The sequence below is a fragment of the Taudactylus pleione genome, unplaced genomic scaffold (genome assembly GCF_031769625.1).
Source record: "Taudactylus pleione unplaced genomic scaffold, aTauple2 ptg000276l, whole genome shotgun sequence".
NCBI lineage: Eukaryota > Metazoa > Chordata > Amphibia > Anura > Myobatrachidae > Taudactylus > Taudactylus pleione.
In genome coordinates this window covers 11,337,541-11,350,836 of record NW_028284678.1, presented here as the reverse complement: position 1 = coordinate 11,350,836, position 13,296 = coordinate 11,337,541, and the positions used below count along the sequence as shown (strand labels likewise).

The 13,296-nt window shown below is 42.5% G+C and overlaps 1 protein-coding gene across 1 annotated transcript in view; it reads left to right on the top strand.

Annotated features, from left to right (window-relative positions):
- Nucleotides 1-7,651, top strand: part of SCAF4 (SR-related CTD associated factor 4) — a 99,888-nt gene extending 92,237 nt beyond the window's left edge. The window contains exon 20 of the mRNA XM_088481646.1: nt 5,931-7,651. Coding sequence (XP_088337772.1) covers nt 5,931-7,315 — 1,385 coding nt within the window. The 3' untranslated portion in view covers nt 7,316-7,651. The remainder of the gene's footprint in view (nt 1-5,930) is intronic.
- The last annotated feature ends 5,645 nt before the right edge of the window (nt 7,652-13,296 follow it).

Here is a 13,296-nt window from a genome sequence, read left to right as displayed (position 1 = left end):
ACAAAAATGTCCATTCAGACAAATTAGTTAACTTAAAACACATGAATTTAACCAATTTGAACAATTTGTTTTTTGTCCATTTTCCAGTGTTTAAGACCACATGATCGACTGTCATTTGCTCCCATACATTACCAGGTTTTCATTCCAACCAGCCAGATTGGACAGATATCTGACAGATAATTGTACAATGCATGCCCAGCATTAGGAAGCCGAAACTGCAGGAAGTAGGTTTATTTTCACACAAAGAAATGACAAATGTTGGGTGGATGCAACACAATTGTTAAAGTAGTTGCATCATTTGTTTAGTCCTGTTCCATAGGCTCAGTAAAGGCTATATATTTTATGAATGTACTACTTGGTTAGTCATGATTTGTTTTGAATGTACCTGGACTTTTATGTATCTGAATTTGTTTGTATGATTGTCAACTTTTATTCACAAGTACTGAGCCATGTTGATACTTTCCAAGTTGTGTCATTTTGGGCCTGATCGCAGTTGCTAATACGCATGCAGTCAGCCGATTGTTGCGTTTTGCGTGAGCGCGAACCGGCCACTGCAATCGGGACTGTGATCGTAGTGACTACGCAGAGTGATTGACAGTAAGTGCAGTTTGTGGGTGGTGATGGTGGGGGGGTATGGGCGTGCATAAATTATCCACAGCGATGCCGTACGCAGCCTGAGGCCTGATAACGTGCGATGAAGTTAGCAATTTCTGAGTAAGGTCAGGTCAGTGCAAGTCTGCGTGAGGCTGCGATTGTACTCTATTGTACCAATGTGTTCGCAGCCTTGCTAAACATTACAGATGTGTGTAAGGTAAAGTGGGCATCCATGTATAGCGCTGCAGCGGCATAGCAATTGCAATGAATAAGCATCCTATCGCAGTCAAACTCGCAGCTGCGATCGCAATAGTGTTCCAAGCTGAATGAGGCCCTTTGTCATTAAATATTTTGTAAAATATAGTAGGAAATATAAGTAGTTGTTGGATTAGCAGTAGGAAGGCCAATTCTGGGATAGAGATCCCGAGATTTTGGCCTAAAAATGGCTGGAATTGAATCCCGAGATTGGGGATTGGCCTCCCTACCGGTGATTAGGGAGGGAGTTCAGCTCTCTGCCTAGTCACCGCTGCCCAGCTCCCCTGGCTGTGTACAGTGCACTGGGAGGGTGGGCGGATGAACGCAAGGCTGCACAGCATGACCTCTGTCCTCATGTCATGCTGCGCAGCCCTGTGCCAGCTGGATCGCCTGACTGCACCCCTCTACTCTGCACGCGTTGTAAAGCCCCGCCGCCCGGTAAGTCACCGTGGGAGCTGGGTGGCTGGCATATATTTTCAAAACAAAGCCAATCTCGGGACTGAAAAAACAGCCCAGGATTTGCCTCCCTAATTAGCAGATAGCTAACGTATTGTAGTCGGTACACGTTACCATGCTCATTACCCACTTAGTGAGTCCGTTAATTTGTTCTAAAATGTTCACAGGTTACACAAATTTAGACATTTACCAAATTTATGTAGAGGTCTTCCCTGGATGTCCAACAAAATTGTGAAAATTTTGAGGTATTTCTAGAAGCTGAATTTATTACACATAGTAACAGGTCTCAGGATTGGTGATGCCGTTACTGACACTGATAGTAGGCTGAGTTATGAAGGGTAATTTACACAAGATAGCACTTAAGCTATTTTCATAGTATTTTATATGGAGGTTATTGTGAACTATTGGGTTACAATGATTTGTTCACATTAGTGGTGGCAGTTGTATAATGAGTAGAGGTTATCACTGTAAAATGGTGATTCTGTAACCGGTGGAATTGGCCAATCGCAACTACTCAGACAGTGGTAAAAGCCTTTTTTCCAGTTAGGCCAGTGTCCTCACAGGCTTAGAATCCAGATCACTCCTCCATAACCCTAATCCTACACCAAGTGTACGACTTCACTTGTACCATGTAAATTGAAACCATTTAACATACCCTACAGAATAATCAGCTGAACTTGAAGGTGAAAATCATTTAAACATCGGACTTGATAATAGCAGATTTTCTTTGCCCCCCTTTGTGTCTAGTTTAGCACATTTTCAAAAAATAATTTGCATCAGTCCAAATGGATTGTGACAAGTTCATATAAGCTACCGCAGGCGTTATCGCTCTGTAGGATATGTACTGTGTAAGGTCTTGTTGCCTACAGTGTTTCTGATTTCTTACTGGCCAGTGTCGTCACTGTGGTGTTTATCTATAATGGTCATATATCAGTGACCCCTATTCCATAGATTCCGCACGTGGCTGCATACAACTCAGATTAACAGATAACAGGCAAAGGACAAGTTGCGGGTTGGATGTAACCTCTGTCTTACTCTGCATGTGCCCTGAGAATGATAATGCACACAGGACGTTGGAGTATAGCAGGGATTCTTTGCTGACCTAACTGGTCAGTTTTCCTTTCCATGGATAACATCAATTTCCTTAGGTCTTGCTCTGAAGCCCTGGTGCATTGCTATTCTCTGGTCAAATGCAGTCAGAGACCTCACTTTCAAAGTCGATGGCTACCTACTGCCATCACTGTACCCTAAATATCATAGTTGGAGGTTCGGTTTACGGTCAGGTACCTTCAATTAGGTATCATTTTGATTACTTAGGTTTCAACTTCAGCGGGGCCCATAGTATAGGATGATCACCGAGCTAAGCTATGAATAAAACGTGTCTGGAAGATCTTGCTTCTAACATGGAAGCATTATGCCGATTTGCATTGCATGCCCTCTGGGGGAGCTACGAGGCTCCGCGCACAAGTTAAGTTGCATGGAAAAAATATATTTATGTGGGCTGACTAATGCCCTGAGGAAAGTTTTGGAAATAAACTGAAACGTCAGACAGTAGCCACTGCTGTTGATGAGTACAGCTTGATGGTTGATGACAAGACTTTTTATCACATAGTGCTTATACTGTGAAAACATTTGACTAATAGGGGTGTATTTACTAACCACCGTACTTTCAAAGCCAAAGATCATCAGCCGCTTTGGCTGATGGATTTTAAACGGCAAATACATACTAAACAAGTCTGTTTTATGCATCTATACTGATAAGCTAATTTTTGTGTAAAGTAATACTGCATTAGGTCTTGTTCAGTAGCTTCACATCAGGAATTGTATTAACGATTTCATCTACAGCAGGGGTGGGGAACCTTTTTTCTGCCGAGGGCCATTTTGGGAAGCACAGACAGTTTAATGGTTAGCATTACTGCCTCACAGCACTGAGGTCATGGGTTCAGTTCCCATACGGCCCTAACTGTGTGCAGTTTGTATATTCTTCCTGTGCTTGCGCGGGTTTCCTCCGGTTTCCTCCCACACTCTCAAAATATAGTAGTAGGTTAATTGGCTCCCAACAAAAATTAGCCCTAGTGTGTATGTGTGTATACATGTGGTAGGGAATATAGAGTGTAAGCTCCACTGTGGCAGAGACTGATGTGAATGGCCAAATATTCTCTGTAAAGCGCTGCAGAATATGTGTGTGCTATATAAATAACTGGTAATAATAATTTTGATATATATAACATTATTCACAGGCCCAGTGCAGGCCACGACCCCTCCGTGTGATGTCACACAGGGGCGAGGCCACAATTGCCGGTGATTACAGCAATGCCCGTAGCATCTTGAGGATGCCCTGGGGAGCTGTAAGGGCAGTGGTGTGACCGTCTGAAGCGTCCAGGCGGCACTGCTGCATAGATTAAGGCTGCAGGGTCCATCCTAGGCACCCTGCTGGCCAGATGAGGCTAGCAGAAAAAAAGCACCGCGGGCCAGACCATATGATTCCAGGGGCCCCCATCCCTGATCTACAATTTACAATCTCCCCTCTTATACACATTTTATTGTAATGCTATGAAACAAATGTATACGTGTATTTCTTTTCCTCTGGTGATCATTTAGACCGCGAAGGATGGCCAAATAAAAAATATCTGTAGCTGAATGTGTAATTAAACTTTGTACTAATAGTTACTCAGTGCGGGATTTGTACTTTCAGGCTTCACAAACTTTTCTAGAGCTAATAAAATAATCATATTTATTTATTTTAATTCCTATACTACATGTTTTCGGTTTGAAGTGCAGTATGTATTGGTGCCTAACTTATCTTCATATTTATTTATTTTTTGTTGTGTTCATTTGTTCTATATACTTAAATATTTTTAGAAATGTTTGTGATTTATTGTGTGTTTTAGTGCACTCCAAAATATGAATCAATGTTTTGATAATTGTATATTTGTGATGCTTTCAATATTTTTTACAATACCTGTAGGTTTGATGTTCTGGAGATTCCTTTTTTATTTTACAAAATATGTAGTAAAATTTAAGTACTTTTTATGTTGTGTATAGTCTAAATAATATTCAATCATGTAAGGAATGTACTTCATGTTGTTTTCTCCTGTTGTATCCAGATTAAGGCCTTAGTGATGTCTTCACAATTCATCTGCAATATGATTTCCTTAGAACATGTTGTACAGTGACTTATTCTGTGCTTCTGTGCTGTTTCCATATAAGAGACTGGAAATTATTATATATGTGGACATACCTTATGATGTGGGATATATACATATATATATTAATATAATCAGGATGGAATCCCTGTCACTGTACGGTTCTGTTTGGGCAATGTAGCACTTACTGCAGTAACCAGCTCAGGAAATAGTGTCAGCTGAGCCTCATTCACAGAGTGGCAAATGTACCGTGCCTCTTGAAACCCGCCGTTTCGTAAAAACCCTAAATATAGTCACTCGTTTTCCCTTCAAAATATTATCTTTGGTGTGAAGTAGGGTATAGGAGATCATGGCCAATTGCATAACAGGCTCTTTAAAAAATATGCCCATAAATCACTTTAGAATGAATCAATATTTTATGATCTGGGTTCCACATTGTATGATTGGCAATAATAAAGATGCATATGAAACCAAGCCTAACCCAGTGGTTCCCAAAGTTCGAGGCACCCTTAAGGACTCCATCATTTTTGAAGGCACCCCTAAGTCAAAATAATTATCGAGCAGTCCCATTTTTAAAGTAGTTGGGTAAAAAAAATTTAATAACTATTTAAAAAAAAAAAAAAAAACACCAACCTTATTCTTAATAAGTATCTCTAAGTCTCTCTCTCCCTTTGCACCCTCCATGTGTCTCCAGGTTCCCTTTGTTGCCCCTTCCATGTGTCTCCTTTTGCAGCCCCCTCCCATCTCCTTTTGCAGCCCCCCTTCCACCTCTCTAGTTTCATATACGGCCCCCACCCTGTAGAACACCGTGGCACTCAGCACTATGTACTCCTCCCCTCCCCAGGCTCCACTCACCAACCCGACCTGCCCCCACCTCACTGTAGTTCCCTATGAGGCCCCCTCCCTGTAGAACACTGTGGCACTCAGTACTATGTGCGTGCCCTCCACCCCCGGCTCTGCTCACCAACCCGAACCTCTCCACTGTCGTTCCCCATGTAGCCCCCTCCCTAAAGTATAGCTATTTCTCATTGCAGCTTCCCCTCCCCATTACTTACCTTTTAGTAGCAACAATTACCAGCGCATTTGAGCTTCGAACCCTTAGATCAGCCAGGACCCAATTCAGCAACAGGCAGCCTCTCTGCCTGCTGCTTACTACTGCCAGCTCCCGCACACTCCCGCATTCTGCAATTCCCCTACTCTGCTCACCTCACCTCCCCGATTGTCTTCCGCCATGGACAATAAATAACAGAGGCTCGTTAGGACACCGGCCACGGCACCCCAGGTAGCCGCGGCACACAGATTGGGAACCGCTGGCCTAACCTATGCTGATATATTAAAATGGATTTTCAAACTGGTATTCAGATTTACTAAGTAGCTATATTTCTTATTGTTTATAGTTTGAATAAGATACCTGTTTAATTTTATGCCCTCTTATTTCACATCTGGTAACCTTTTAATTTGGTCTCTTTTAAATTGTAGGTGCTTCACATGGTGGTCCATCCCAGGGATCTCAGACAGGTGGTCCTCCAGGGCTATCCCAGGGCCCTCCAAATTTATTCCAAAATCAAGGTCCTCCTAGTCCGCCCCAAGGCCTTCCTGGTCCGTCTGGTCCTCCCCAAGGTCCGTCTATTCCACACCAAGGTGGTCCTGGTCCACACCAAGGCGGTCCTGGTCCACACCAAGGCGGTCCTGGTCCACACCAAGGCGGTCCTGGTCCACACCAAGGTCCTCAGACAGGCCCCCCACAGGGACACTCAGCAGGAGCACCACCAGGACCTTTAATGGGATTGCAGAGTCCATCAACAGGTCTTTTGGGAGCAAGACCAGGATTAATACCCCTGCAAAGACCACCTGGAGTTCCCCCACCTCACATGCAAAGATTTCCTGGAGTGTCACACCGACAACTGCCTCCCCACATGGCACACAGAGGTCCTCCTCCTGGGCCTGGTGGTTATGGTATTCCACCACCTCATGGGATGAGAGGTCCCTATCCACCTCAGGGCCACTTTGGACGGCAGGGAGGACATGGAGGTCCAGAAGAGAGAGGAGGGAGGTCATTTAGAATTGATAGGCATGGATTTAACCCTGATAGGAATGATAGGCATGGATTTAATCCTGATAGAGGTGATAGGCAAGGCTTTAATCCAGACCGCAATGAGAGGCACAGGTTTGATCCTGAGGCAGGTGATGGATTCAATCCTGAGATGAATGAGGAGCCTGATTTTAACCCTGAGATGGAGGAGGAGCCTGATTTTAACCCTGAGATGGATGAGGAGCCTGAATTCACTCCTGACAGGCCAGTATACAATCCTGATAGGCCAGGTTTTGGTGCTGACAGGAAAGGATTTCATCCTGATAGACAAGGCTTTAATCCAGAAAGGCAAGGGTTTCCCCCTGATAGAAACGATAGGCAAGGTTTTAATCCTGACAGAGAGAGGTTTGGTAGGAGGTCATACGGTAACCGTAATGAGGATGATCGGGAACCCTTTGGTAACCGTTTTGATGAACGAGATCACGAACGACCTGAACGACCAGGTCGTGGTAGAAGAATTTGGAGCAGAGGAAGTCCTGACCGTGACCGACATAGGGACCCTGAGGAGAGAAACAGATGGTCAGCAGGACGAGAAAGGGAGCCTCGCAGAGGACTACTAGATTTCCCCGACAACCGAAAACACGATATGACTGAAAACCATGAGCCTGTAAGTGGTAACAAAGAAAAACCTGAAAATCCTGTTCCTGAACCTAGTAAAGAGAAAACTGAAACTTCAGAGCAGAAACCTGCTGAAGTGAAGACACCTAAGCTTGCCTCACCAGCTGATACCGCAGAAAAGGAATCTGGGTCTGTGTCGGAAGCTGCACAATGAGACTTGAGGGTGGAATCCCGTGCAGAGCTTTAGACTTGTACATTATGCTGTAAAATATTTGCTTCTAATTGCCATCTCGTAATAGCTTCTTAAGAATTGTAAACTAATTGGCTTTCCTTCTATTTAAAATGGTTACGAAATGCTTCAACATCATATTAAAAGAAAAATAAATATAAGCCTCCCTTGTTTTGCTGTAACTCTTGAATTACCTGGTTTAATAAGGTAACAGTTTCTAGGTTTGTTTGTTTTTTTATGGGAGAAAAACAAAAACACATTTTAAGCTCTTGAAAAAAATAATTAGGAGTGTGTTTTTAATAAACTCTATTTTCGTAACAATTTTTGTGTCATTCTTAGTCCTGGGGGGGGGGATGGATTTGCTTAGCCTATTCATCCAGATACATTGACCACAGTAATGGATGAGTTGTTGAAATTTTTTCTGTAGCGATCAAATATCTTTTGTTTTATCAGTATTAATGTTCAGGTCTTAGATTTAGATTTATAGAACATAGGAAACTGAAATTTTTCAATCCTTTTTTTTTATTTTTTATTTTATTTAGTAATGAAATAGAGTACTGAGCTACACTCGCGCTTAAACGCATATTTATGTATTAGAACATCCAATATTTGCTTCAATGACTTATCCAAAGTTATGTTATTGAACAGTTTAAGGGGAGAATTCAGTTTGCCGTGATAATGCGATACGTGCGTAAAGATATTGTACCCTTTGCAGTGTCCGCATTTTTTTGTGCAATCCTATTGCAAAAGTTGGTATGCCACATTCGCGCTAAAAAAAAAATTGTGTATTTTGTTGCGATAAGTATAGGTAAAAATGGGTAAATCTGCCTGTTCCCCAAAAAAAGCCAAACTGATATAGGATAACAATATAAAAGTGTATTAGTGGCCATAATAAGTGTTTGGGGTTCTTAAAATGTGTCAAATTATTGTTATATGCATGTTTTTAAAACAGTGAAATAATGATTAGTTTTGTTTTTTTTCTAAATGTTTTTAAATTGGGGGTGCATTAAAATGCCTATAAGTATATATTTGTCATTAAGACACTTAAGCTGGCCACACACTAGACCAACTTACATCCAACCAGCCAACTAGTTGATTGGTTGGAATGAAAATCTGGTAAGGGATGAAAGCAAATGACAATCAGCAATTTGCTCCCAAACGCCGGAAAATGAACAAAAACTGTTGTTTGAACAAATTGTTTAGATCAAACATTTAACAAACTTATCTGAGCGACCATTTTCATTTGTTTTCTGGCATTTAGGAGCAAATTGCTGATCATCAGTTACTCCCATTCCTTACCAGATTTTCATTCCAACCAATCAACTAGTTGGATGGTTGGATGAAAGTTGGTCTAGTGTGTGGCCAGCTTTAAACTTTCAAAATGCACCTATAAAACCTACCTGCAATCTTAAAAACACCTGTCCCATTAATACAGCAGCCTCCATATACCTGTCCTACATTAGTTAACCCATTTTCCAGCACTTGTACTTTTTCACCCCAAAAATGACGTCATTATTGGCCATATTAAGTTAATTAAAAACTTACTTTTGCCTAATTAGTCATTAAGCAGGGTGTCCCAGTGGTTCTGGACCAAGTCCCCACATTTTAGTAAAAAAATAAATAAATAAGGGTTTAGCACAACTTTTCACCTGCTAAGGAGGTCGTGAAAATTTTATGCAGCAAATTTTATGGAGAATTTGCACCCGCGAAAAGTCGTGACCAATAGGATTGCATAAGTACAAATTTGCATGATATGCCGTTTTTCTTGGAAACTGCAAATATGGACAACTTCCTTCGCAACAGGTTTCCCTGGAATTTGAACCACCCTAAATTTTAAAAGCACAAGGGTCTCCATGTGCTAGAACTAATGTATGGCTTTAACTTGAGACTTTAATTGAATCTGACCTACACACTAGTAGAAGAAACCTTTAGACCAGTTGCAGAAGAATGCTGGGTCCCTTGGGGTCTGTAGTTCCATGGATTAGCATATAAATAGAAGTTAATCATATGAAGCCAGCGTAGTCCCGGCTGCACAGGGCGATCCTGGCACTAGACCATTTTCAGTTTGGCGACACGTGGTGGTCAAATTAGGATTAGGTACTTGAGGTTAGATCATGGGGAGAGCTGTAGCCATGGTCAACAGGCTCAAAGGGCTACAAGTGAATTTAGGATGTATGTCAAAGTGGAGCGTGTGTTACTTTTATTCGTACCCCATGTAAACCTACCTTTGTCTTAAATTGCCTTTAAATACCAAATATAAATTGCCATCTTGTAATGATGAAATATAGATGTAAATGTCCAGATCAATGTTACAGAATTGGACACCGTACATTTGCTGTGCAGCTATAATTCGCAGCCCGCAATTCCAGGTGCAGAAAAACCCATTGTCTGTGTTCTATAGTAGACTTAGGGGGAGATGTATCAAATAGTCTAAAGAGGACAATTGGAGACGTAATCTGCTTCTACTTATATATCTGTTTAGTACATTTTATAAAATAGCTTGGTTGCCATGCCCCCGTCACTAAGGTTTAATCACCCCTTTAGAGGCAAATAGTTAATTTATCTAAGATACATGAACTGTTCACTTAGTTTGTTAGTGTTCTTACTATGGGGGCTATTCAATTCAGTGCGCTGTCTGGGCGCGCTAAGGATTTTTTCTCGCACCCCCCTGTGGATGCAAGGAGTAATCCAACCAAAGTGCCGGGTGCGCAGCTGTTTTTCTGCTTAGCGCGGCGCGAACAGTTGCGCGCTCTGCACTTTGGTCAGAGAATGCCGGTTAACGCGCCTTAACACTTGTTAAGGCGCGATAACCGGCATTCTCCGACCACACAGCGCACTGAATTGAATAGCATTCCCCCCTATGAGACACTTAGGCTGAATACTCATTTTTAAACATGACAACTATTCCAATATTAGTCCCCACAAAGCGCTGAAGTTTATATTTTTAAACTACTAAAATTTCTGCTTAAAGTTTCTCCTGCATCTGTAAAACATTGCCATCGGGGAAGGTGTATATCGGAAATGTGACTCCATAATCATCCCACAGCAGGGACTTCACTGACAGTGCTCTCAGGGACAGTTCCATGCCGTTGTCTAGCAGTCTATGGCTTCCTGCTTGAAATTGTGCCTCTGCTATATGCAGCCCAGCCATCAAACAACTGTACGGGTCACTACCTCCCACAAAAGATCAGCACATTCATCTGAAATACTCTGTTCACCTGCAAACAGTCCAGTGATCTGATTGGCTACAAGCTGATCTGTCCACACCCGCTTCATAATTGAGAACATCCCCCAGGCATGCAGAAGAACTTGATTAATTGCGCCATACAAAGAGAACAGTATTAGAGGTATATATGTGTGTGTATATATATTATGTATAATATATGGGTTGGGTGTGGGATCCCAGTGCCCGGCTGTTGGAATACAGACAGCAGCATCCAGACAACAGAATCCTGTCACCCAAAGGTAAGTTGCTGTATAAAGGTGGGTTTCGTTCTGATCGAAGTGAATGGCCATATACATAACCAACTGAGTGCAAATTAACACACTTTATTACAAGTAACAAAAAAAACGAACAACATACAAAGTAAATACAAAATTTTTCTATGTATGCAGACAACACCAATGATTCATCTTCTTGAGATTTACTTCATCTGGGGAGCCCTCGTTTCACAACGCCCAGGTCTTTTAATTTACATTGTAGGCACCTTACTGCAGTCTCAGGTCCATACATTAATACCATATTAGTTGCATACTGGGTACCAAGCACTGGTTGGTACAACATTGCATGGACCATTCTGATCTCTTGCACCAACATATACAACCAAGACAAAGAAATACAGTTATGACGTGTCCTAGGATGTCTAGAGTTGCCCTATCTTTCAAAGCCCCTTTGTCTAGAATATGGGCATTTCGATTAGTAACCCATAATGCTTAGCATCTCTACACACCTTACAATGGTCGTTCTATTCTAATGTGGATCACTGTCTAATGCTAACACCATATAAGGTCTTAAAGGCCCATTCTACATCTCTGCTAATGTCAGGTACAAGTAGGCACCTGACCCTAAAGGTGAAGCTGACCATTCTGGGGAAGTATGCATAGACTAGAACCATATGAATACAATGTCCTTTTCGAACCTTAAAGGGGCCCAGCAAAGGTATAGGTATTACAACTTATATGCTTAGGTAATAATTAATTTAACTCACTGGTTACAGTTGCTTAACCCACCTTTCCCACAGTCTATTCCCTTGCAATTTACACTCTTTTTTTTTTATTAATGCAATTAATATCTTTCACATACTACATAAAAAGCTTATTCATTATATCTAGAACAGGGGTCTTCAAACTTGGCCTTCCAGCTGCTGTGGAACTACACATCCCAGCATGCACTGCCACCTTTTTGATATAAGCATGCTAAAACTATGTGCAGTGCATGCTGGGATGTGTAGTTCCTCAGCATCTGGAGGGCCAAGTTTGAAGACTCCTGATCTAGAATATTTGTATGGGGAAAACAAGCATCCCCCAATTTCCAGTATAATGCGCACAGTGAATACCAGCTATAATATATCATGGTAAAATAGATGTATTCAGACCACCTATGGTTTTATTTTGCTTTCATAATGTAAAAGTAAGACAACACACCTGATTAACACAGCACCATATACAAACCAATTGTCTTATGGTCCTGACCCCCTTTAAAAAGAGGAACCATCTTCAATATAGACAGTTGCTTATACCTAGAAGCAGTACCACATAGGCTTGGAGCTGAAACTGATGAAGGGCCCATTGTGTGCCGCCGGAGGGGGTGTGACTAGTGATGTGGTAGGCATGACCAATGCTGTGGGGCGTGGCCTCGGCTGCGGGGTGTGGGTAGCACATAAATGGGATGGGGAAGTGCAGGAGGCAGACCGAGGTGACCCGGGTCTCTTTACTAGTGTGCTTATTGGATTTTTTTTTTTTTTTTTTTAAATGACGGGAAAAAAAAGCTAAAATCACATAAATTGGGCTTTTTTTTTCTTCCTAGAGTATTCTTAACCTCAATAACATTAATTTCCAGTCAATTTAGACCACCTCACAGCTTATAATATTGTTTTCACCATTATTGTCCAAAGGTTGCAGTGCGCTGACTGGTTACTAAGCGACAGAGCAGCGGCACAGACACCACAGTATAAAGCACATCTATGACACATTGCCACACAGCAGTGGCAGAAATGAAAAGTAGTGCAAGATGAAATTGTCTTTGGGCCCTTCCACCCACCCAGTGGGGTACAGCCAGCAGTCACAGTACTTGTTTACACAGGTGGCTACAGCCCAAGGAGTCAAACTGCACAATATTATTCACATTACAAAGCACACAGTGCCCCTGATTCACATTACACCATAAAGTAGTGTCTCTTGTTTGTTACGACACAGTAGTGACCCTTTTACACAATGTCCACATTAGTGACCCTTATACACAAAGCCCACAGTAGTAGTGCCCCTTATACAATGTCCACAGCAATAGTGCCCCTATGCAATGCCCCCATTAGTAGTTCCCCCAGTAGTATGCCCCCAGTAGTAGTGTCCCTAGTAGTATGCCCCTAGTATGACCCAGTAGTAGTGTCTCTAGTAGTATGCCCCCAGTAGTAGTGTCCCCTTACACACACAGAAAAAAAAACGTACCTGAATCCCCGCTCCTGCCATGACTGCAGCCGTCCGCTCCTCTCTGTACTATGGGAGAGACGTCATGACGTCTCTCCCATCACCCGCAGGGGGGGGAGCCGGAAGGTGGAGCTCATGAGTGAGTTCCAGCTGGCTCCCGCCGTGGATGCAGCAGCCAATGAGAGTCTGTCTGACTCCCATTGGCTGCTATAACAAACAGCCGCTGGTGGCGGGTGTGTGTTTGGGCCCTGACGTCGGATCCTCTCACAAGGATCCGACGGCAGGAGGCTGCCGTTCGCCCTCGAAGTGGGATCCGAGTCAGA